Raw genomic sequence first — 24,845 nt, forward strand, 5'->3', positions numbered from 1 at the left:
ACCGTGTTTATATGGTCCAGTGTCATGTTTCAAACTTTTATAATGAAGATAAATTCACTGTGTCACCATCACTTGTGCAGTCATCTGTATTGCGCAGTAGCATAAGGCAGAAGCAAATCAAAACTGTTTATTGGAAGTTATGAGTATTGCCTAATGAATTGTGAAAACAGTTTCCAAAAGAAGGTAATACAGACTTGTGATCAAACATCAAGTCATTACAGGTGAAAAAGTTATCAATAAATTAACGTATAACTCTTTATTAATAGAATTTTATTCTTTTTTTGAAGTCTTTGACTTAAAATGTAAATGAAGTTATTTAGTTTCTTTCAAGATTCAAACTTCAGAAATAATGACATTTTCTTTTACCTAAGGTTTTGCCAAAATTAATATTTTGAATATCTGATTCAATTAGATGCTCAATATTTTAGTACCGATATAAGTATTTGTTGCAAAACCCTTATGATAATATCTGGAAAAAATATAGCCAAAGTACAATTTAAATTACAATATATTTTTTAAGTAGTTACATAGATATGTTATTATATATGTAACATTTTCATTTCTGAATCTAAAAAATGGTAGCACAAGGACATGCAGTTATCCTAAATGGAAGCTAGTTAGAAAACTGTAAAAATACTCTGCTCCGAAACAACAAACACAATTTATTTGACTCGCATTAAATCATCAAAACATATAGAACATAACATAATAATAAGTGTATCATAGTTGTACTAAAATACCATTATGCTAAAATGCCAAATCACTGAAAAATTATTTCATTTATTTAATACAATCATATTTAACTAAATATTCCCAGAATTATGTTAATTTTTACAATTAAAAGTTGGCAATCTTAAAAAGTATTTACAATCACATTTAAAATTACAAACAGTAACAAATACAAATGTTATTCTTTTTTTAAACAAATAATCAAGAAAGGTTAAGTATTTAAACTCTTTCTAACACATAGACAATTGGTAACCTACAACAGGTAAGATGAGACAAATTTGAGTAAAAACATGTCTATAATATGTGAATAATTTGATAATGTTGGTACAACTTTATTCTGTTCATTATATTGCAACCTTATTAAACTTATATGATTTGACATGACTTTCTTATCAGTTCAAAAATTCGCACATGATTCACTTTCAACAATATTTTCAGTACCTTCACCACATGAAAATGTTGAATTATAAATGTTCACTATTTGAAACACTCCGTAGCAAACAAGAAATTCTCCATCACCAAGGTTGTAAAACACAAGCATGCTTTTACAATACCATCACAAGTTGTGCAATAAATTATCATCATTTGTTTGTCTGTTGATCATTTGCATTTGTATTTGTTGCATTTTCAGGTTTTGTCTCTTTACTTTCCTCATGTTTTGATTTAACATGAACAAGAGTTATCTTTTTTGATGCTTCACCTATTTCTTCTTTCTGTTCTGGTTCCTTTTTGTCTGTCTCCTTTACTGGTTCCTTTTCATCAGGCTCCTTCTTTTCGGATTCCTTCTTTTCTTGTTTCTTTTCATCTTCCTCTGGAATTGTTGATGGCATTTTGTGTTTATCCAGGTTATGCAAGGATGTCAAAGAAGACCTTGCATTGTCTGACAACAAAGACACATTAATAGGTCTCAGTCCAGCTGGCGATTTATCTATCTTTTCGTTCAACTTCTCAAGATTATGCTTAATCTCCTCTACAGCTTCTACCAGCATGTCAACCTTAGTGATCATACCAGTCTGCCTCTTTTCTTCCCTCGCTGCCATCTCTTCATCAAGAAGCTTGTCCTTTCTCAGCAGTTGCTTCCCCTTTGCTATGAGCATCTTCTTCGCTTCAGGATATTCCTCCAGAGCTGCCCACAGATCATTCTTTGTGAGGCAGAAGAGATCAGAGTAGCCCACAGTTTTCACGTTTGCTGTTCTGCGGTTTGCAGTCTTGTTGCCAGCTATGTTTAAAACACTAATCTCCCCAAATACTGCTCCATCTGACATGGTGACGAACACTTTTGTTCCGTCGTCCGAAACCACTTGCAGTTTTCCACGTTTGACAATGTACATTTCCTTTCCTATGTCACCTTTTTTGCAAATGAAATCACCTGGACTGTAAACTTGTAGCTTCAATTTCAACACCAGCTCAACCAAAAGTCCGGGCTCACAATCCTGAAATATTGCCACTCTTCTCAATGTATGCATATGGACATGAATTGAGATCTCAGCACGTAACTTTTCGGGCAGAAACATGAGGGACTCTTTGTCGTCTACCGATTGCTTATTGTTCCAAGTGTAATCAAACCACTTGATTACACGCTCCTGCAACTCTGGTCCTATACCTCTTAGGTCCATGTAAGTCTTAACATTGTCAACCTTGTTCTGGAACTCAGTCCTTAAGGCATCCATGTGATTGATCATGGCGCCGACATTACCGAAAATAGTAGCAAATATCAGCACACCCATGAGGGAGCACCCAGTACAAAACCAAATCTCTTCTACGGTATGGGGTAAAACAGTATCGCCAATAGTTGTCAGTGTCAATGTAGACCAATAAAAGCTCATGGAATACTGCTGCCAAAACTTTTCATAGCCCGGATTAGCGAGAGATGGGTACACCCAATCATCGGTACCAAAGCCTATGGTGTAGCTTATTTGGAAGTAGAAGCATCCGAACCAGTGAATGATTATTATGATATACAAGATCAGGTTTGCGATGCGAATAATATTGGGAAAGTTTGTGTGAGTCTCGGCCATATGGAAAAACTCTTTCAGGCGCCAGATTCGCACCAGTCGGTTAAATCGTACATACGTTCCAAATTTAAGTGCTGGAACAATGTACAAAATATCAAAGGGTAGGAGAGTGATGATATCTAACACTAAATACTTTGACTTCAAGTACATTTTTGTTAGCCTGGGCACATCTCTTACAAGCAGACCTGATTCTAGAAAACCTGTAAATGTAAAAAATCTATATGTACCAAAATACACCAAAATCAGTTGGTTATTCAATAACTAAAAGGAGATACAAACCCTGATGCCCCCTTTTACATGTTTGTTTACTGACAAAAGATGTGTTGCATATTTTAAGTCACAATGCATATATAAAAGCTGTATTATGCCCACTTTGTTTGTATCATTTTTCCTCTGTACATCTCCCACTCCAATTATTTGGCAATTGTTCCCAATCTAAATGAACATTTGAATCAGATTATCATATTAAACTAGAGCTCTTCTGTCGGAGACCGCTATGCCCCCTCAAACAGGGCCTTGAAACAGGATAAAACCAATTTAATACTTAATGTCACAGTGACCTTGAGTTTGAACTAGTGACTCCAATTTCAATAGGGGTCATTTACTGCCCAATGCCAATGCAGATGTGAAGTATCTAGCCAATCAGTCAATGCATTGATGAGTTATTGATCGGAAACAATTTTTACACTTATTGTGACAGTGACCTTGACCTAGTGACCCCAATATCAATAGGGGTCATCAACTGTCCACGGCCAATGCACATGGGAAATTTCAAGCCAATTGGTGAATTAGTTGACAAGTTGATGGGAAACGATTTCACACTTAGTGGACAGTGACTGACCTAGTGACCCCGATTTCAATAGGGGTCATCTACTGGCAAAGACCAATGCACATGGAAAGTATCAAGTCAATTGGTCAATCCGTTCACAAGTTATTGATCTGAAACAATTTTCACTCTTAGTTTGACAGTGACCTTAACCTTAGAAAACTAGTGACCCCAATTTCAATAGGGGTAATCTACTGGCAAAGGCCAATGTACATGGGAATTATCAAGCCAATTGGTCGATCCGTTCACAAGTTATTGATAAAAAATGAACAGGTCTACAGACCGACCTTCATCCAGCAAGACAATATACCCCCTCTTTTTCGAAGGGGGGCATACAAATCAGTAAAAGAACTTGAAAATATACTCAATAAGCTCTTTAGTCAAATCAGTAACTGCTAGAAAAAGTAAGTTACAGTTAAGTTTAAGATTAAGTTTCAATACGGTCATGCTGTTTTTTGCCTTATTTTTGCCATATTTGGCCTTTGACCTTAACCTTTAAATAAGTGACTTATTAATGAAGTTACAGTACCATCTAATTTAAGGATATATATAAGATTTGATGCACATGTAAATTGTTTAATGCCCCCCATCGTGTGGAATCAACATCAACATAGAAGTAAAAGCATCCAGACAAAAAAATTGTCTTAATGCATGTACTTCATTGTAAATTTCTGTTTTTGCTGATAACATGACAAGTTATACCCAAAAACATATTTCAATCAGAATATAAAATGGTTTTTAGCGAGGCTGTTTTCGGAGAAAACCCGAGGTATTGTCATAGCCTGCTGGTAGTCTGCCGTCCGACGTCAGCCGTCCGCCGGGGTCGTGCTAAAACCTTTACATTGACTCTAAAATCAAAGTGCTTCCACCTACAACTTTGAAACTTCATATGTAGATGCACCTGGATGAGTTCTACACGCCACAACCATTTTGGGTCACTAGGTCAAAGGTCCGAGCGTGGCACCCGTTATGCCGTGCTCTTGTTGTATTCAATGTCATTCGGAAAAGTAACACATTTGGAAGAAAAAAGATGACAGATAAGATACAGCAACTTAAATACCCGTGACAACTTACCAAGTCTCGACTTGCAGAACATATCAATCAGGTAAAGAGTGTCACAGATGTAGTCCAATGTTATGAACATCACTAAGTACTGCTCATTGGGCTGAATGAACACACATCGTAGTATTATGATCATTAGGTTGTATAAGACGGCAAACATTATCACCATGGACCAGTAGAAGTAGCCTGTGGTGGACGGGTCAAAATGAATGGTCTTCCAGAACCTTGACAAAAACAAGCATGTTCAGATATTTATACTCCAGGCCTAGATCTTAGATTGAAACTTTTGAACTAGTGTGAGTTTGTAAATCAAGACTTGAGATGAACAATTGTCTGTTTATTGGTAGAGATAAAAAAATAGTGGGCACCTGTTTGCTTGGGGCTAGTACATTGTTGCATTGACAAGTTAATTTTTAAAAGTTGGCAGTCTGGCTTGGAGACTTTTCAAGTTTTAAGTAATTTTGTGGGATATATGAGTGATCCATGACGTTGACTGTATTATGAGGATTCAAACTGATTAACATCAGAATGTATGGAAATGACATCTCATCAACAATGTTTTACTGTTTAATCTCATAAGATCTAACTTTATTGTGTATAAAGCATGTATTTAATACACAATTATAATAAATTGTACTTTGTTTCTTGGCTAATAACTATTTTCTCATGCAACTTTAATATTTTGGATGATGAAGTTTAACAGTCTATACCAGCTTTGTTATGTTAAAATCTGTCATGACTTCAAAGTGCAATCTTGCTCTTTGAGAAAGTCTTAATGCAACATGCAGTCTCATCATCAACATTTACATGGTTACAGTCCTGACAAGATATATTATGCCCATATATGATTGTTGACCCCGTTGTTACCATGACCTTTGAGCTAGGTTGACGGGTCTACACAAGATAGACTGTTTCCGTACTGTGACCATGGGAGGTAATTTATTGTAATATGAATGGGCGTATTTCATGTTATTAAAAATAACATGGATAGGTTATAGAAAGCAAAGGGTTAAATGTTGAACATAATTTTGTACTTACTTTGTAGTAAAGAGATCTTTGAAGTGATACACAGGAGCCTCGTTCTCTGCTGAATATGAACGTCCTGTGACGGTGAAACGGTCCAAAAACGGATCCTTTGGTGGGCCTTTTGCCTTCATATGTAAATCAGAATGTGCACATTAAAGAAATACCTAACTAACATTATTTAACAAGAGAGCAAGGAAGGGCTATTTCACTCTTTCGTGTAATGTTCTTGAAAGAAGAAAAGTAAGGTTGCCTATGCAGACTATTAACATTGTTAACCCCTGGGCTGTTGCCAGTTTTAATCATAGGGTCATTGTGTGAACAACATAAGTATAGTACCACTATGTACAATCTAACATACCAAATATCACACATATGGGTTTTGTGTTTAAGAGAGCAAGTAATTTTTTTTTTGGATCTATAAAGTCTGTAGTTAAAATGAGACCCCATGGCATGGCTAGTTTTGTACCCAGGAGTATAATTTGAACAAACTTTGTATTAAGAGGACTACAATATGGTGTTACAAATATTACATCTCTCTGCCTTGTTGTTGTTTTTGAGAAGATTTTAAATAATGCTTATATGAAGCAATCAACACAATGGGTGTGGCCTGTTGCCTTAGAAGATATGTTTACTAGCACCCACAGGAAGACATTGTGGATATTCATGATTTGAAACAAACTTAGAACTTATAAAACCTCTGGGCCTTATCCTTATAGAGAAATATATTTTGTAAGTTATTTTGCATATAAAGCCTTCATTAACCATGTAACCCCCAGAGTGTTGTCAGTTTTGATACCAGGGGGAAGGATTTTAGCAAATTTGGTTAAGGTCCACTACATGATGCTGAATATCCTATCGCTAGGCCCTCAACATTGTAGGTTGGGAGAAGATTTCAACAGTTTCCAGTATGAGGAAAACAATTTACACTCCGAGTGGGGAAATTGTTCACCCTGGGGTCAGGATTTGAACAAAACTTATAGAAGACCACAAATGATGTTGCATAAAAATATTAACTGTGCCTTTTAATATCAAATGATATGATTTTTAAAGTCATTTTGAAACTGAAGTTAGTTTACATAAATCATGTGACCTTTGAGGCATGGCTAGTTTTGAGTCTAGTGGCATAAGTTTGACCCCTACATGATATTAAATACCAAGTATCAAGACTTCAGCTTAATAAATTGGAAGAATGATTTTAAAGTTTTCACTATATAAGTATTGAATCCAGTTTATAGTTTTCTCATAATAATTTGAAATGGCTTGTGAGATAATATTGCAATATATATCATACAGGTATCTCAAAATTGTTGATGAGACACCTACAAGTTGTGTTAGACTTGTGAACAAGTTCATGGTTGGACTTAAATATCATTGAGGCTGAAAAAGTTGTTTTTTTCACTAATCTGATCAACCCCATACTGTAACTATTTAATTACGCGGACACCTAACTTAATTTGGTATTCTAGGTTTTAATTTCCAATCAATTTTGCTACATTTGCTATACATATATTTGCTAAATCATTTTATATTTATTCAGCATAATAAAGAATGTTGAATAAAGAATAAAGATATTTCTGTAATTGAATATGTTACTCCACAAGTCCAGAGTCTTGTCAGACATTTGGTCTGAATTCTTATGACATGCAATTCTGTAATCTGGGAAATTTATTGATTGTTACTACATTATATCAGTAAAACACTACTGGGTTCTGGGCACTATTCATATGAGCCCTTTGCCACTTAGATATGTATTTTTACGCATTTGTAGTCCCTCAGAAAGGTAAATCTAATTAAAGACCTTTCTTACTAGATTCAAGTTTAAAAGGCTTTAATTCCAACACTTAGATACTGATGAGCAGCAAACAGCATAAAACCTGAACAGACAGACTGCGAGTTACTCGCAGGCTGTTCTGGTTTTATGCTGTTTGCACATAGCCATTTTCACTTTGCTTCTGAGGGGGAAAGGGAAGACAGGTTGTGGCCAACACCACCGACTTGTTCATACGATAAGTCCCTGTTATTTCAATTTTTATTCAACAAGTAATATCCAATAAACATCAAACACTCAGTTCACTATTCACTATACAATTGGTTCTAATATTACAATATTTCTATAACTCTTCAGATGCATGGCGTCTTTGTTCCCAGTAATTAAAGCCAATAAGTATTCAATTTTTTTCCATTTATTAATGTCTTAATTCAGTTGTTTTCTTCCAAGCGTGACATATTCTTGGAAATGTCCTTAAATGCCAAATTTAATGATTACTACAAGATTTGGGGACTGTGACTCCAACTGTTTGAAAATTTAGTTTTAGAGTTCTGATAAGCCCTGTGCAGAACCTTTTATAGCCCTCCTGCTACATAGCAATTGGACAGTTGCAATAACCCAATGATGATCTTTAAACCACACCTTCTAAGACTCTGGTAATTTGTTATTGGCTGAGGCATCATTCCAGATGAAAGCTCCATTTTTATTGACAAAAAGACTGAATACAATGAATGTTATGTAAGGTTTAAACATAATTTACAAAAGATGTTTTCAGGTTTACCGAACAGGCATATTGTCTGACAGAGCAATATTTGTCATATGAATGTTTGTGTTCCTCTGACTGTCTGATAGATTAAACAAGAAATATAATTATTTAAAAAGATATACGGAATTGATTGCGGTTGGTGTTGGTGAAAGATAAAGAGTTATATCAATTAGAATAAAGATTGCAAATTTCTTTTTTCTGCACAGTTTTAAGCTTCATGAAACACAAAAAATTACAGGGTGTTACGCCAGATTTTTTGGCTAATTTCTCAATATAAGTTATTTAATATGATGATATATCTATAGATACAGAACAGAAATACAAAGGAAGAATTGAAATTAAATGAAAACATATAAGTCAACCGGCCACACGCACATTATAAGTACAGATATAAAATATTTATATGGGCATTCTTCAAACAGACCTGTTTTAGCAGTTGTTGGACATTGTTATTTGATCCAATTATTAATAGTTTCTGGAATCATGGCATTCATGCTAAGTTAATAAATTTAGCAATATGGTTGAATAATTATTGTTAAATTTATCAAAAGTAGTATTTATCATGCAACTGTTGAAAACACATTAAAAATCTATTATTGACATACCATAATTATTTCACTAAATATCTTCATTTAAGATATTTCTGCTTATAATAAAATGCCAGTTCACCTCATTAACGCGATAGCTTTAAATGACTGCAAACTGCCCTTATATCTTGCGGGTTGGAATGCAAGGCATTAAAGTGAGGTCAGGATTCCACTGCTGGAATGACAGCTTGTTTCAAACTTGATACTTTTACATGTTTAATGTATGATCTAAATTATAGAAGTACACATAATGCAATATATTAGTGATGACTAAATATGAGAACATTTTCTTTCGGAACAATTGCTCTGGCACTGACAATCTTCTACATATAAAGAGTCACACACAAACTTTATTGATGTCCACACAAGTGTAAAACTGTTCTATCCCTCAAGCATTTTTATTGAAGCAGGAACCTATACCAAAATTTGTATTATGGTCCCTGATTGGAGATAAAATTGTTTCATGCTGAACACGCAGTTAACATTATAACAAAATGCACTGTGAACAGTTAACATTGTAACAAAATGCACTGTGGAAAATTAAATCAATTTCATTAATTAATAGTAACATAAATCACATAACTTTTTATAGATTGCACATTTCCTATTTCAAAAAGTGTCTGGCCAACTTTGGGATATTTTTATTCAAATTTCATTGGACACTTACAAAGGTCAACTAAGGTGAAAAGCAAGGTTTAACAGCTATTCTGAAAAAATATTAGATTTTGGACGGTATAGAATGTACTTATACACTAAGAGAAAAAAACTTGTGTTTGTTTAAAAAAGTAAATGAAACAAAGAATGTTAAAGGGGCCTTTTCACAGATTTTGGCATGTTTTGAAGTTTGTCATTAAATTCATTTTATTGATAAATGTAAACATTGGATATAAAAAGCTCCAGTAAAAAATAAACTGAACTGAAAGAATAAAATAAAAGAAAGGAAAAAAAAGTAGCCCGCAGCAGGGCTCGAACCAGTGACCCCCAGAGTCCTGGAGTAAAAACCAATTAGACCGCTCAGCCATCCTGCCAAGTATATATATGAGACGTATTTTATACTCTATATAAGCAATCTTGGTAGTTTCACAAAATTAAACGACAACAACAGAACTCTCCAAATTATTCAATTGTTTCGAATTGCAACGCTTTATAATTTTCAGGTTTTTAAATCGTCAAAAGATGCAAACATGTATAATGGCTATATTTGACCATGGTAAATGTTCAGTATTACTGTTTCCTCACAAATATCATAACTAAAACGAAAATTTGTGAATCTGAAAAATCTTTTTTCAATTTTGTCAATTTACCAAAATGTGAAAAGATCCCTTTAAACTGACATACATACCTTTTATTTCTTTGGAGATGAAGAAACAAACAACTTTTTAAGCCTTATTATGGGAATTAGTTTGATTCATAAAATAAAAATAGCTTTATATGGGAAGCAATATCATCAGGTATTCTAATGGTCAGAGTTGTGCATTTTGGAGTCAGGGCGACTGACTTTGTCCAATTAATTTTCAATACTCACTATACAAATTGTAATTAATAGACTATAAATGTCAATATCTCAAAACCCTGTGTAGAAACAATTTAAAATATCCTTTTTATATCCTTGACATTTTCTAGTATGCTCTTTCATTAATGCTCTATCTATTGTGCTTAAATATTCAGGTACAAAACAGGGAGTTTTTTTGCAATGTAAAAAAAAGCCCTTAAAGGGACCCTATCCCAAAGCAAACGGACCTAATCCCAAACCAAGATTGTATAAAAAAAACCCACAACAAATCCCTATTTCCTAAAAAGATTTTGTCATCCCTGTTCGACAATTAGTTCCATTAAAAAAATTATTCTGAGGCTTACACATTTGTTACAACATATGTTCGTTTAACTTACACGAGTTGGAATGAATTTGATGCAAAATAAACTAAAATAATCATCCTTTTGCTTTGCTATAATTTTACCTACCGATGTAATCGCTCTAACACCGACAATAGCTTTTCTCCACTTTGATGCAACTTTTGGAGTCTCAGGGTCTGACTTCTCTCCTGACTTCTCTGCTGTTTCTGCTTTTACTGGCTTCTCTAATGTTTCTGTTTTTTCTGACTTCGCTGTAGTATCTGTTTTCTCTGCTTTTCTCCATCTGAATTTGGAAACTTTTGGAGTTTCATGTTCAGATTTCTCTGCCATTGTGATTGGGTAATATTGTATAACATCAAAAATTAGAATGTCTATCTTTTTATTTTCTTTAATGAAGTGCGTCGTCGTCCATTTTTACCTAGGAACACTGATGACGTCATTCTTCGTAAGTGCAGAAAGCGGTTTATTTAAATTACGCATTTATCGTGGATAGCTTTAGGAATTTTTGTTTAACCAGTTCGTAAAAATAGCATGTCTTATATATTTTATATTATTTTATATAAATCATTAGTAAAATAGCAATAGAATTAATATTTATGATTCAATTGTGGTTAACAACGAGAGATAAAACCTAGATAAACGTTTGCATTGCTATATATTGTATTGACGGAGAATTTCATGAAAGAGGTAATGATTAAAACACTGTTAAATAAGTAAATTTTGGTAATAATGCATAATGCTTATTAGAGATCAGAATATATAAAACATATGAAATGCTTTAGCAAAAGTAGTGGTGTTTTTATGAAACCAGATTAAAGTCGCAAACGCAGGGGCGTCGGAAGCAAATTGACATTGGGGAGGCGGATAGGGTGGATATGGGAGAGGGTATCCTCCCGTTGGTGGGGGTCCGGGGTCTCCCGGATTTTTTTTCAAATTTTAGCATCAAATGGCGCATTCTGGTGCGTTTTTTGCCTGATACCTGACCTTATACACGTCTATTGCAGGCATTTTCGACGATGTTGCGAAGCATCGTCTAAGTTATCATATCATGAAAAAATTTCTTCACAATGGCACCCTATGTAAAAGACCGAGCCAGTACGATTGAGATAGCTCGATTTTTCTAATCGGCAAACCTCGCTGATTATCATTGATAAAGGTATAGGAAGCTTAGCTATAAATAGGACAGCATATTCTGGGAAAAGATTTAATAATAGTTTGAAAACGTTAATTTTAAATCAGTTATATATTCAATCCAGTATATGTTTATTGATCAATGAAACAACTATGCATTTTCTGTATTGTATTTGACATTTGTCGTGATTCAGTAAATAAATTGCGAATTAAAACGTGTTTAATTAACTTTCAACGCAATCATGAGTGTAAAGAAAACGAATTATTTCGAACCTGCAATTTGTCAACTTTGTAGCGAGTATGGTATATAAACAGCATATAATAGCCGTATATGTGATACTTGCTCTTCTGCGTGCTTTCTCATTTTGCATATTTTATAAACTTTTCAAACATAAATTACAGAGCCACATCAGTGCACATACTATGTTTGACAATTCATTCTTTTGATGGATATTGTTTGCTGTTTTAAACACCTATTAGGTCATATCGCGGAGATTTAGTTAACCTTACCACGTGTTCATGGGCGAACTCACGTATTCAAGTGCTCTAACGACATGAAATTATTGCCGTACTTAACGAACAAGCATGCCTAAGCTTATTGAATTATAGCAAAATAACGATAATCAAAAGAGGAAAGTATATATTCATGCACATGGGATTGTGAAATCACGTCCGTACACATAGCATCATTAACTTAGGAAAGGAAACAACGAAATATAAAGTTTGGTATGATAACCATGTAAAATTAAAGAGCATAGTGTAATTAAAGAGCATGTCAAGTTTTGAATTTATATGCTGAAACGTAATGTTATAACCCACAAACGTTTAACTATAACAGACAGTTTTTTAAGATAAGTGGTACAGAAAATACACGTCGAATACCTTTTTAAAGATATTTCTTGGTATATTTGATCGAGAATGTAACCCGCCTCCCAGTTTCGCTGAAAGGATCACAGGGATTTCAATAGACGCAGAATCCTGCGTTTTGACGCAAGCAAATTTAAAATGACTCGTTTTTGACTCGACCCTTTTTTCTGCCGTGCGTCATTTTGACGCATCGAAAATTTGACCCGTGCGTCAGTCAGTTAACATCTCGAGTTCCATGGTAATAAATCCCGCTGTGCTCCTAATTGAAATTAATGTTTCAGTATTTGAAACTCGGTCTTTTATCGAGGGAATACCCCGGAAGTTGTTTAACTTATCTGATCTCTTCCAATACACGTCACCGTCTAAATAGTGCATGCGCACTAACTGGGTAATTAGCAGCAGCGATTACGTGATATTTGATTGACCATCCGATAATTGCATGGTCTTTTGCAGACTTTGCAGACGGCACAGTTAAAGAAAGTCGGCAAAAGTAATTAAAGAAAAAAACAAAATTGATCAAAGGTCTATTAATTACGTAGATCAACTAGTATGATAAATCCAGCGAGTTTTGTCAGTTTGTTAATCCACCGATAATTACGAGTAACACCCATCTTATATAAACTGGAATCACAGTTCATTTTTTATACTAACAAGTCATAATACTACACATAAACATTGAGAAAATACATTTCTTCGATAATGTATAAATTATCCGAGTAGAATTTCATTGCAACGTCGACCTTCGACACTGTAAATGGCCGGTATAACATTCAACCCGCGTTCAATTCAAAGCTGGCGATTCAAATTGCAAGTAATGGTGATTCAATAATGGAGAAAGCATTAACTGGATTTAAAAACATTTGATAAGGTTTGTTAAACCAGATAACAAAAAAAAATTTGGATTATTAAAGCAAAAATATTACAGGTCAGGCATTCTTAAGTGTCCATATTTCGGACATGCATAGTATTCGGATAAACAGTAATAGGTATACTAGATGTTCCATGCATTTAGATTGTGTTTTGTTAGAAAAGCTATCATAGTAATGATGATAATATAATAACGATAAATATGTGATGAAAAGGTGCTACCGGCACAGATCTTAAATGTGTTAAAAGACTTAAAAGTGCTATAAGGAAGTAGATTTTAATGTACCAATTCATTAAAATATGTTGTGCTATGTATCATGGTATTGTTATTTAATAAAGCAGTATAACTTTTTAAGATATTGTGTTACTCCTAGAGCATATTTTTATCTTAAAAAATTGAATAATACAGACAAAAACACAATTAACGCACTTCAAAATTGACCCCAGCATTTTTCAATTTGACTCCTCAAAACTTCAGTCCAGGTGTCATTGACTCCTGGTTTTTAAAATCTATTGAAATCCCTGGGATCAAGTTCCCCACAGGTTCCCCGTACCCCCATTTTTTTCGTACCAAATTTTTTTTCGTTCCCAAATTTTTTTCGTACCCATTTTTTTTTCGTTCCCAAATTTTTGCTCGTAACCAAATTTTTTTCGTAACCAAATCTTTTTACGAACTGAATTTTTTTTGGCATAATTTTTGTACTCAAAATTTTCGTACCCATTTTTTTCCCACCCAAAATTTTCGTACCCACATACACAATTGTGGTGATGTAGATAAACTTAAATAGATGCTTTTATATCAATCCTCTTCAAAAGCATCGTCACACCTGTACTGTCAGTACTTTGATTTGAATAACAAAAGTTGTGACAGACGGACAGCCGATCGAGAAGTGATCTCTATATGTCGCAGTTTGTACTTTGTAGCAGGCGACACAATAATAGGGATCATGTGGGTTGAAAGAACGTTCTTGGGGATTTTCCCCCCGAAATTCCGTTTTGGAAATTTGAAATTCGTTGGTTGGTTTGGAGAAGACATATTGAAATGACACAAAAAGTGGTAAAAAACATTAAATACGTTTTTTTTTATTATATATTTACTTTGAGTTATTACAATTAATTCAGGCCGCTTGAGGTATCTTTTATTTTGTGATAATTAAGCACTATTGGATATCGGCACATTTGTTTCATGTCATACTTTCGTTTATATTATTAAAAAGAAGCAAAGGCTTAGATCATACCGACAATTAAAGATTCCTAGGTTAAATTACTCAAGAATAAAGGGATTATCGTTATAAAAGACACCGATCAATTAACAACATAATTGACACGTACATTACCGCGGGCGGGTGATGACAATCAACAATACACCTGTCATAATCGCGAAAGCGTGATTACCTTGCTTCGTGGTAAAGATATTTTCAAATATACGGGTATTGAAATGAAAAAGGTCTTTGCCGAAATTTCATTTTTGCCGAAAATATTGGGGGGGGGGGGGGGGGGGCGCCCGCCGCCCCAGCTCCGACGCATCTGAAACGACCGCATTTGAATATCATTTTTTATAAACATTGGTTTCTATAAGATGTTATTTAACAAATAACGAATAACGCAATATTTATTTAAATCTGTCTACGGTACAATTTTTTCCACAAGAAATGTTTTATGGTACATGACTAATTAACTTTTATTGTTATTCAGTTCCTTCTTTATTAAAAGGCAATACTTTCTCTTATGACATCATCCTAAGTTACGAAAACAAAAGCTATTGTGTCTGCATTAAACATCTTTGATTTCTTAATTCATATGTTTGTGTCCATTGACTGCTTTTTCCAACCGGATACCAATACATTGAGCTTCCATGCATCCTGTTTAAATCCGAGTCCTCTTCACGCCGGCCATTCCGATGTTTCGTTATACTTTTGGCACTTCTATCATAGATATATCAACTTGCTTCGATGAAATAGAAAGACAAAAGCAACGCACGAGAGATGAGTTCTTTATTGTTATTTGCATCTATAGATATGTTCTCTTTATTGTGTTTTCAGACACGGAACATTTTTTTGGCCGATAAATGGTACAGCACTAAGTAATGCGAAGAAAGAAACTTGCCCGTTATTGTTTTTCATGACAAAACGACAAAAAGTCCATCGCAAATCAGCATGAACATCCAGATCACTACATTTTTTAACAAAACTAAAAAAACTGAGAAATAAATGAAGAACGTCATCTATTTGAATAAAAGATCATACGGTCTATTATTATTAATTTAACAGATACAACACACTATTTTTAGAAAAACAAAAGTGCAAAACTCGCTGTCGAATACTATAAATGTATTAAGAAGGCAATAACTAACAATTTTTGCATTAACGTTACCCAGTAATTAGAAATATCACCGGAGACGTGCTTCATTCCTTTCCCTTTGGAATATGATCATGATTTTTGTTTTTTATGACATGATCACACGAAATCCTGTGGATTATAATCTGACCATTTAAGCGAGAAGTTTAAACTCATTTATCTTGTATCGGTTGTACAGTTTAAGTTAAAATACATTCCTCTCGACGCATCTTTCCTTGGTACTACACCAGTACTCTCGCCGGTCATAACAGAGTGCCAAAATGGTTAATAGTCGCCGTTATCTGACCTGTCCGAAACAGGGAATCAAGTGTTTACAACATCATTCATACCACCTATTAAAACATGCTTTATCTTCGTCCATATTTCATTGAATACCATCTAAATCTCAGTAATTAAAGCACAGTAATTGCTCTAAATGAAGGAATAGCAAACACCGTGGTAAGAATAGCAAACACCTTAGTAATTTTCAGTTCTGTGCGTTACGGAGTATAGCACAGAACGTGAGTCTAAACATAACGCACCGCACAAACCAGGTATATGTGCGGTTCGTTCATGCGTGTGGTTGTCACGTGAGTGATGGTCACTCAGGTGGACATAGGCGGGAATTTGCACGGGGTGTTCATTGTTTGGTCAGTTCTACGCTAGACTTCGATCAGTTAACTTGTGTTCGTGTAAAAATCCTACATCGTGTTGTCGACTTTAGCAGAACACAGATTGTCCATGCTGCAAGATTTGGAACGCATCATAGAAAAGATAAGTGCTAAAAGAAACGTAAATCTGTTAAATCCATTATACTGAATCTCGAGCATAGTATCGAGTGTAACGATGTAGTAACAGAGTTGAAAAGATGTATATTTCAAGTAACAATTTCAGCACAAGAGAAAGCCGATCAATTTACAAATAGAAATATTGATGGCACGTGACCGAAAATTCACAGGTCATTAATGGTAGAACACGACAAAAGCTTTCGAACTTAATGGGGAATAAATTGCTATTCTTTGTGGTGTTGTATACATTCTATATGCATATGTGTAAATGTTTTACGAGTCTGATGACGTAATGTTATTTGCAGAAAAATACAAGGTAGAGGCGATGGCATATAAAAAGGCGGAAACATAACGCCACGCGGCGCTCTTGACGGGTCATATCAGAAGCCGGAAGCTTCATCTAACATCGCAACACAAGGGGCTGAAACTCAATTACCATTGAGACGCACAGGACTATGTTTCGCATGTGGCGGACCGGGTCATCGGAAAGGAGCAGCTGGATGTTCAGCAAACAGCTCGACCAATAAGTTAAGTTAATTATGTATAGAACCCCGTTATCAGAAAATTGGTAGTTTCGTGTTCGTCGGAAAACGTAACGTACAGAAAGTTCCTAAAGTCGAACGTGATCAAAAGGATCCAAGTATAGTTCGCCGGTAAGTTGAAGGAAGGCCCACGCGGTTAAGTAGCAGGAGACTACTGATAGTAAGTACATTTTCGATGTAGTAAATGGCGGTTATAAGTTTATTTTTTCCGTCGGAAAGCGGTAACGTTCTATCGCAAGCCTTGCCCAATGCAAAACGTGTTGTGTTTTGTGCTTAGTTGTGTGAAGACGAACAGTTACAAGGTAAATAATTGCATTTCAAGTTGAAAGTAGAACTCTGATATCAGAGAGCCCATTTTTTTAAGTCTCTGTTAAGGATATAAATTTAAAAAAAAAACTGAAGAACTTTCTTCTCGAGCGTGGCTTTTCTCGGTGATCGAGGTGCCATCCTTATATCGAATTATCCGGATGACCAGCGTTGTTATTCAATATCGTAACTCTGATATTGTCACGAAATACGATTGAACACGTTGATTTTTTTCGTAACCAGTCTTCTCATAATAAAACATTTTTCAAGCGCTCATTTACACAATTTCTTATAGCATTCGTGTTCCATGACAAAGAGCTTGGGGCCCATATAAATGTTTTTACAAAGTTTGCATTGACCGTTCAAAGATTAGCTTCCCACTTCCATTATTTCTTGATTGTGTTTGTTGCCGGATGTTTTTAAATATGTCTTTATTATTTTGTGTGTGTGCTGAACATGACTTGTTGGCACATGATCACCCTTAAACACGCCATTAGCCTCTATTATGTCTGTCATTTTTGGCAATATGATCGCATGGCAAAGTTTTGCCATTTTATGAACAGAACAGTTGCCGTTGACCGTTCCAAGGCGGTGACCCCAGCTTTATTCTTATATGTGTTTATGTTGTTTTGTATTGTGCTGTTTTGTGCTGTTTTGTACTGTTTGGGCAATCGGTCACTTGCCTTAAATAAAGGACCAATTAATTGTTTATAATAAGAATTCAATACTGCTCTAGCAGCTGGAGTTTCACTTCTTTATATTAATATAGGTTATGTATCAAAAAAAATAAAATACAGTATACTAAATTTCAAATAAAAATGTAATTATAACCTATTTTCTTATTCGGATTGAAAAAGGAATAAGGAACTGGTTCCTTATTCCGTATTCAAACGGAATAAGGAGCTATGTTATCATTAAATAAAACAAAGTAGAAATGCACTGCAATTAATATATTTTACACCCGACATACATTTACAATAATTTTTGTTGAGTTATTCGTCTCGTCTCGTTGTTTCATTTTGATTAATAATTTATAGAAAGACCATTCCAGTTCGTTATTCGATTTAAATAAGGAATAAGAAACCAGCTCCTTATTCGTTATTCAAACTGAAAAAGTAACTGGATTATCATTACTTTTAAACATAGCAGAAATGTATTGCTAAATTAGTTTTTTACATATGCAACCAATATATAAATAATAAGTTCATTTACATGTGGTTAACTTTCACTCAATTTCATTGATATTTAAGTAAGAAAATGCCATTTCCTTATTCGGCTTGAATAAGGAATAAGGAATTGGTTCCTTTTCCATTATTCAATCGCGATTAAGGAATTTGATTATAAATAAAAACAAACATGTTTAAATGTACAATATTGCACTTTTATATCACATACATGTAAAATAATAGTATATGCTTTAGGTTTTGTTGATGTGCAGTAAGTATTCGAATTAGAAAATATCGGTTCGGTTTAAACAAGAAACCCAATGCAAGCGCGAAGAAGAAACATGAAAATGTAACGTAATACACAAAGTAAATGTATTCGAGTAATTTTGTTTTGATTTACTTCAGAAATGTTTGAATTATTTTCTTTAAAACCATGTTACAAATTTGTTACCCGTGAATAAGGCATAAGGAACAGTTCCTTATTCCTTATTCGAATAAGGAATAAGGAACTAGGAAAATGGAACCAACTTACTCTCCATTGGAATGATGGGAGTTGTAATGTGCTTTAACTATTATTGTTGAACACCATGTTTAAATTTAAAGTTCGAATATAGGTGTATACATTTTATGTTAAAGAGTTGTGATTAAATAATAATGATAATAGAAAATAATAATAATAATGCATGAATAAATTGTTTATGTAGCAGGAATATAAACTACGTTTTATATTGCTACTACCGCCGCTGCAACTTCTGATGTAATTTGTTGAAAATTAGTGTCTAAAATTTATCCGAAAGAATTGGATGTGTTGATTATGTTCTGGTTTCTTTTTTTTTTCTTAGAAAATGAATCGTATAATTTTGTTATTAAAAAATCCCCCACATTGAAACAGGCCGATGTATTTATTTAAATTCTATAACACAGTCTGATAGTTTACAGCCTGTATAGGTTTCATCCTTTAATAAAAACTAAGAGAACACATGTAGAATAGTAAAAATATCTGCACTTCATTCGGTACGAAGCAGTGCGACATGATTTCGATGCTGTTAATTATTATGATGAAACATATAAATAAGAGGGTTAATGCTATTGATAATCATTTAAATAACATAACAGCAACTACTTCTACTACTATTCCTGCCTGTAGTAGCAGCAGTAGCACTTTAGTTTTGTATTTTTTCCAAACAGCGTACGCATGTGCGTATTTGCGTATGCCCAGCTACGCCCCTGACTACCACTACTACTACTACTACTTCTACTACTACTACTACTACTACTACTACTACTACTACTACTACTACTACTACTACTACTACTCTACTACTACTACTACTACTACTACTACTACTACTACTACTGCTACTACTACTACTACTGCTACTGCTACTGCTACTACTACTACTACTACTACTACTACTACTACTACTAATACTTCTGCTACTGCTGCTGCTACTACTACTACTACTACTACTACAACAACTACTACTACTTTTTCTTCTACTACTACTACTATTACTACTACGACTTCTGTTACTATTACTACTTTTTCTTTTACTACTTCCACTCCTCAACCTGACAGCGACCTCAATTCGTGAATATAATTTTTAAAGAAATATTTCCGAACCTCAATAGAAGTAATACAAATACACAAAGAAAACTTAGTATATTGGACTTCACTGGTTTTGTGCAGTCACAAAAACGTGTAATTTAGTTTTTCTTGGATTTAATTAATAACCTCTTAACAAAGTAATTTTGAATACATGTCGCTCTGAAACATGTTTTCTGCTTGTTAATTAATATATATGAAAAACAATCAATACACAGTCAATAAGTTAAAGTTTTGCGTAATAATAAGTTTGTTTTCTACCGAATAAACACAATATTCAACAGATAAATAAATGTCCAAATGGTATTTCTGAAACAAACGCTAATTTTTATGCCGACAAACGAAAGTGACAGGCGCTTCGAACATTTGCGTGCTTTGGTAAAAAGAACAATTCCAATACCCATTCCGAATACTACTTCCACATTTAAAAAATAGGTGTGTATATTATATGTTAATAAATTGCATTACATTTTTTCCGTAGTGTATATGTATAGACGAAATCGTGTTTATTACATTAATAAACGACTTTCTCCGACTTCCTCACTGTATAAGTATCCTATTCATTCTGCATTTTTTTTTTGAAAAACGTTTGTTTCTCTTTTTGTTGCTTTTTGTATACGATCTACAACATATTGGTATCACATTGTTTGCTTGGTTTATTCTGATTCATTGCTTACAAATAATATGACTTTTACGTTGGGTCTGAGTATTATGACGTACCTCCAGACATTGACTGATAAAAAACATCTACAGACATGATATGAAAATTTAGCATACCACCGCATTTGTATCTGCCCGATATCACGTTGCCTGATATATTTTTTTTATATCATGGTCAACAGGAAGTTCTTATATCAGTCAATGTTTGGAGTTACGTGGGATATGCAATAAAGTCAACAATTTCTATCAACGTAAATCTGGTTTAACAAAAGAAACAATTCGATACCAAGAACGTACATATTTTATTCTAGTTTTAAGTCATAGATCACAAAACCGTTTATTTATTTTTAAAATCACCACAGCTCGCTCTACAGAAGTTAAATGACGTCATCAAAGGGACAATACATCTTAAATATCGATAAAGTCAATGCACTCGCAAGTGTTGCACAAAAAGTCAAGACAAATGATAACTGTATGCTTATCCTCAACTATTGAAACAAACGATTTAACACGCTTATCATCGCCTTATGTCAATATTGACACCATCATCAAAATGTCAATTTCAATACACATCGGCAAGCCTCGCAGTTGTATTATTCTAAGCCTCGCCTGATACATTACAAAACGATGGGACAGTAACCTGTTATTCTGTTTATATCAGGTAGTGGTATGATAAATGTACATTTATTATTGACACCAGTTATGCGACCGGTTTTTAATCCCATACAGGAAATTTATTTGTTATGTTTATTTCAGGTTCCACCCATATGCCTCAAATAAAAAAATGAGCTAAATACATGCAGAAAACGGATTGTTTAGAGACAACTTCCATGACAACATACGTCATTAGCAGATGTCATCCGGTAAAGAAATAAGCGCATCGTATAAAAAAAGAGACCGAACGCACCGCAGCTCAAATCTGCACCAATTTGTATAACATGATGTCAATGACATTAAAGAAGTATAAGTGCAAATATCAGTACAGTTTATTGTTCGCGACATCGTCGGCAGACTGTGCTTTTGTGGTCGCGGTTGCGTTTTCATACCTAGTTTGTGCATATTGTAATTGGAAACATATTTTCGTATGATATTAAGAAAAATTTACCAGTCTTAAACATTCAATTAAATTTCAATTACGGCATGATTATTTATGATACCTTATTTATGTCTTATCAGGCGTTGTACTATGTAACTTAACAGGCGAAAAGTATACGAGACTTGACATCGTTTAAGTGCGGTTTGTTGGAACTGACTTACAAAATGGCGTCGTTTTTGTCATTTTCGTTAACAAGAAGCGTGTAATTTCTACAGGCACGCCACTTTATATTTGTTATTTATTTTAAATGAATACGCCCTTTAGGCTCTTCTTGTTTTATGTTTCACTTTTGTTGTTTTTTTGTTTCAAGATCGCAAACGTCGAAAAAGAAATATTGGAAAAAGTCCGTTCACAAATGTGTCGTTTATTTTCTTGACCTTCGAGATTTGGTATGCATGGATATTATTTTATCTGATATTTAACCGTATTTGTGCATATCTATATTGAAGTATAACACAAAACACGATTATTTAAATTTCCCGACGCTTGTTTAAAGGCATGGAAAAGACACGATGCCCCTTTATGAAAAGCATCACAGCGACCGCAATTGTTGCTCACGTATACGCATGTCCCCCCTCCCCCCCCCCCCCCCACCTGCTTCAGATCAATAACGATTGTTATTTCATGTTCACAAAAGCGCACATAACACTTGTTTGCATATTACTTTCATATTTACCAATATTGTAATGTGTTCGCCGTGGCGTAATAGAAGTGATGTCCGCCTAGCGATAGGGAGGTCACGGTGTCGATCCCCACTCGATGCAATCGATCTAATATAAATATGTTAAAACTAATTTTGCAAATGAAATTAAACTTGCTGTTCCCCTTATTGCTTTGTTTTTCGTGAACATAATAAATGTGTTTTGTTTATTATAAAATATGGTTGAGTATTTTATTTTACACCAGTTTTTTTTAAATATTTTGTTTTCCGAATTGTGTGTTTAGAAAGGTAATTGTGTATATATGTGTGCATGCATTCATCATGTTGCGTACATTATTGCGTTTTGTCGATTGCTATATATTAACATGTTAAATTTATACCTGTGAAGGAACTTGTGAATGTTAAATGAATTTTAAACGATAAGGCGGTCCTCACTTTTAACAATTTCTTGAGAAATATTAACTCGATTCCGTAAAAAAAAATGGACTTACTGTTATTCAATGAATGAATGAATGAATGAATTATTTATGTATGTAGATTAAGTTTACTTGATTCAAAATTTCGTTGAAAAATGTGTAACTTTTTGTTTCAATGTAAGACTTTTATAAATTATAAATTAATATATCGCTTTACATAATAACATTGTGTTTTATTTCACAACATTTCGGTTTATAAAATAAATGTAAGAAGGTTTCTTGTGACGCGTTACTTCCATACTGCCTTTTAATTACAAATGAATGTGTCTTTCGTTGAGGACAGAATAATAAAATGATAGTTAGAAAAAAAAACTATACAACTTTATAGTATGTTACGACTTCTCTTCTGAGAATATCTGTGCTAGGTACTCTTTTTTTATTTTTGTGTGTTACATGCACCCATAATTTATCAAGTTGCGAATCACCAATCAGTGAAGAAGAAATTGAATACTTCATTATATATATACTTGCAATGTCAAATGTTTTTATTCTTTATCTAGAAGTTGTATGTATATCTCAGAAACTGAGCACATATATTGTATCTCATCAGCATACTCGCATTAATAAGTACGAACCACGCACTGTGTATCAAATACTGTTTGTAAACTATATACGCGTTTACTGTCGAAAATAAAAAAGAGACAATGACGGGGTAAAATAATATTGGGTAAGTTTTAAAAATATATCAATTTACTTTCTCGGCACAAATACTCAAAACGACAATGCGTCTGGTTTATGTATTCTACGTGTCGCTAAATAAGCGTATATTTATGTCTAGTATTCTATATAAGCATTATGTCATAAGAAGTCGGCAGTGAATTAAAATGCTCATTATTAAAGTTATCGCTATACTTGTAAACTGCGTTAAAATAATAACATGGCAATAAGTATAATAAATGCTAAGTGAAATAGCAAATAAGCACACAACACCAATTTATAAAAAACGAAAATATATCAATTAAAAAATCCACAAACCTTATGTCACATAGTTAAATGCAATTTATTTGGTATTTTATTTGTGGATGGATGATCTGGCACGTTGTTCACCATATTAAACATATTTTTTTTCAATTCATTTCATCATACAATATGACGCGAACATATTTATACATATTTATCATGAACCTATCATAACCTAGAACGAAGTATGTGGTCTTAACATAGCTTTCATTTCTAAAAAATTCAAAATTTCACAGACACCCCCCCCCCCCCCCACACACACACACACACACCGGTAATATGTTCGCCCTCTAGCGAGGAACTCCATTAACAAATCTCACTTTTGCGGAAAGTATACCTCTGAAAATAACATTTCCGTTGAATGATGTCAGAACAAACACGGAAGACATTTAAAACACCACAAAAACAATCGAATTTCAATAAAGACGCACACTCGTTAAAGTGATTCGCGCGTGAGTGTGTGTAATGCGCTGGTGTGCGGCATTATTTTCTTAATTTCTGCCTGATCGATGAAGAATGAAAGTGTTGATACATGTACAACCCATATTAAATATTGAGCTTTATATGACTTATTAATTATCAACCAAAAATAATAATAAAGAACTCACTTAAAAGCCCATGCTAAATAAAGAATATATATTTCTTAGCGCTGATGTTTCAAATTTAAAATTAAAGAAATAGATTTTATTAGGAAAACTTGAACATATATATCTTTATTGTATAGTGTTTAATAATAAGTATATGTTGTA

The 24,845-nt window shown here is 33.8% G+C and overlaps 1 protein-coding gene across 2 annotated transcripts; it reads right to left on the minus strand.

The window, feature by feature from the left end:
• Window positions 1–642: 642 nt before the first annotated feature.
• Window positions 643–11,065, minus strand: LOC127878923 (cyclic nucleotide-gated cation channel alpha-3-like). Of its 2 annotated transcripts, none has more exons than XM_052425487.1 (4): window positions 10,742–11,065; window positions 5,671–5,783; window positions 4,645–4,856; window positions 643–2,944 (listed from the first exon to the last, which is right to left on the minus strand). In XM_052425487.1, exons 1-4 carry the CDS (start codon window positions 10,961–10,963, stop codon window positions 1,311–1,313), a joined length of 2,181 nt encoding a protein of 726 aa, XP_052281447.1. In that variant the 5' UTR covers window positions 10,964–11,065; the 3' UTR covers window positions 643–1,310. The 2 variants fall into 2 exon arrangements, with proteins under 2 accessions (XP_052281447.1, XP_052281446.1); XM_052425486.1 differs by having other exon boundaries at window positions 5,671–5,789.
• Between the last annotated feature and the right edge of the window lie 13,780 nt (window positions 11,066–24,845).

Source organism: Dreissena polymorpha, chromosome 4 (genome assembly GCF_020536995.1).
Source record: "Dreissena polymorpha isolate Duluth1 chromosome 4, UMN_Dpol_1.0, whole genome shotgun sequence".
Taxonomy (NCBI): Eukaryota; Metazoa; Mollusca; class Bivalvia; order Myida; family Dreissenidae; genus Dreissena; species Dreissena polymorpha.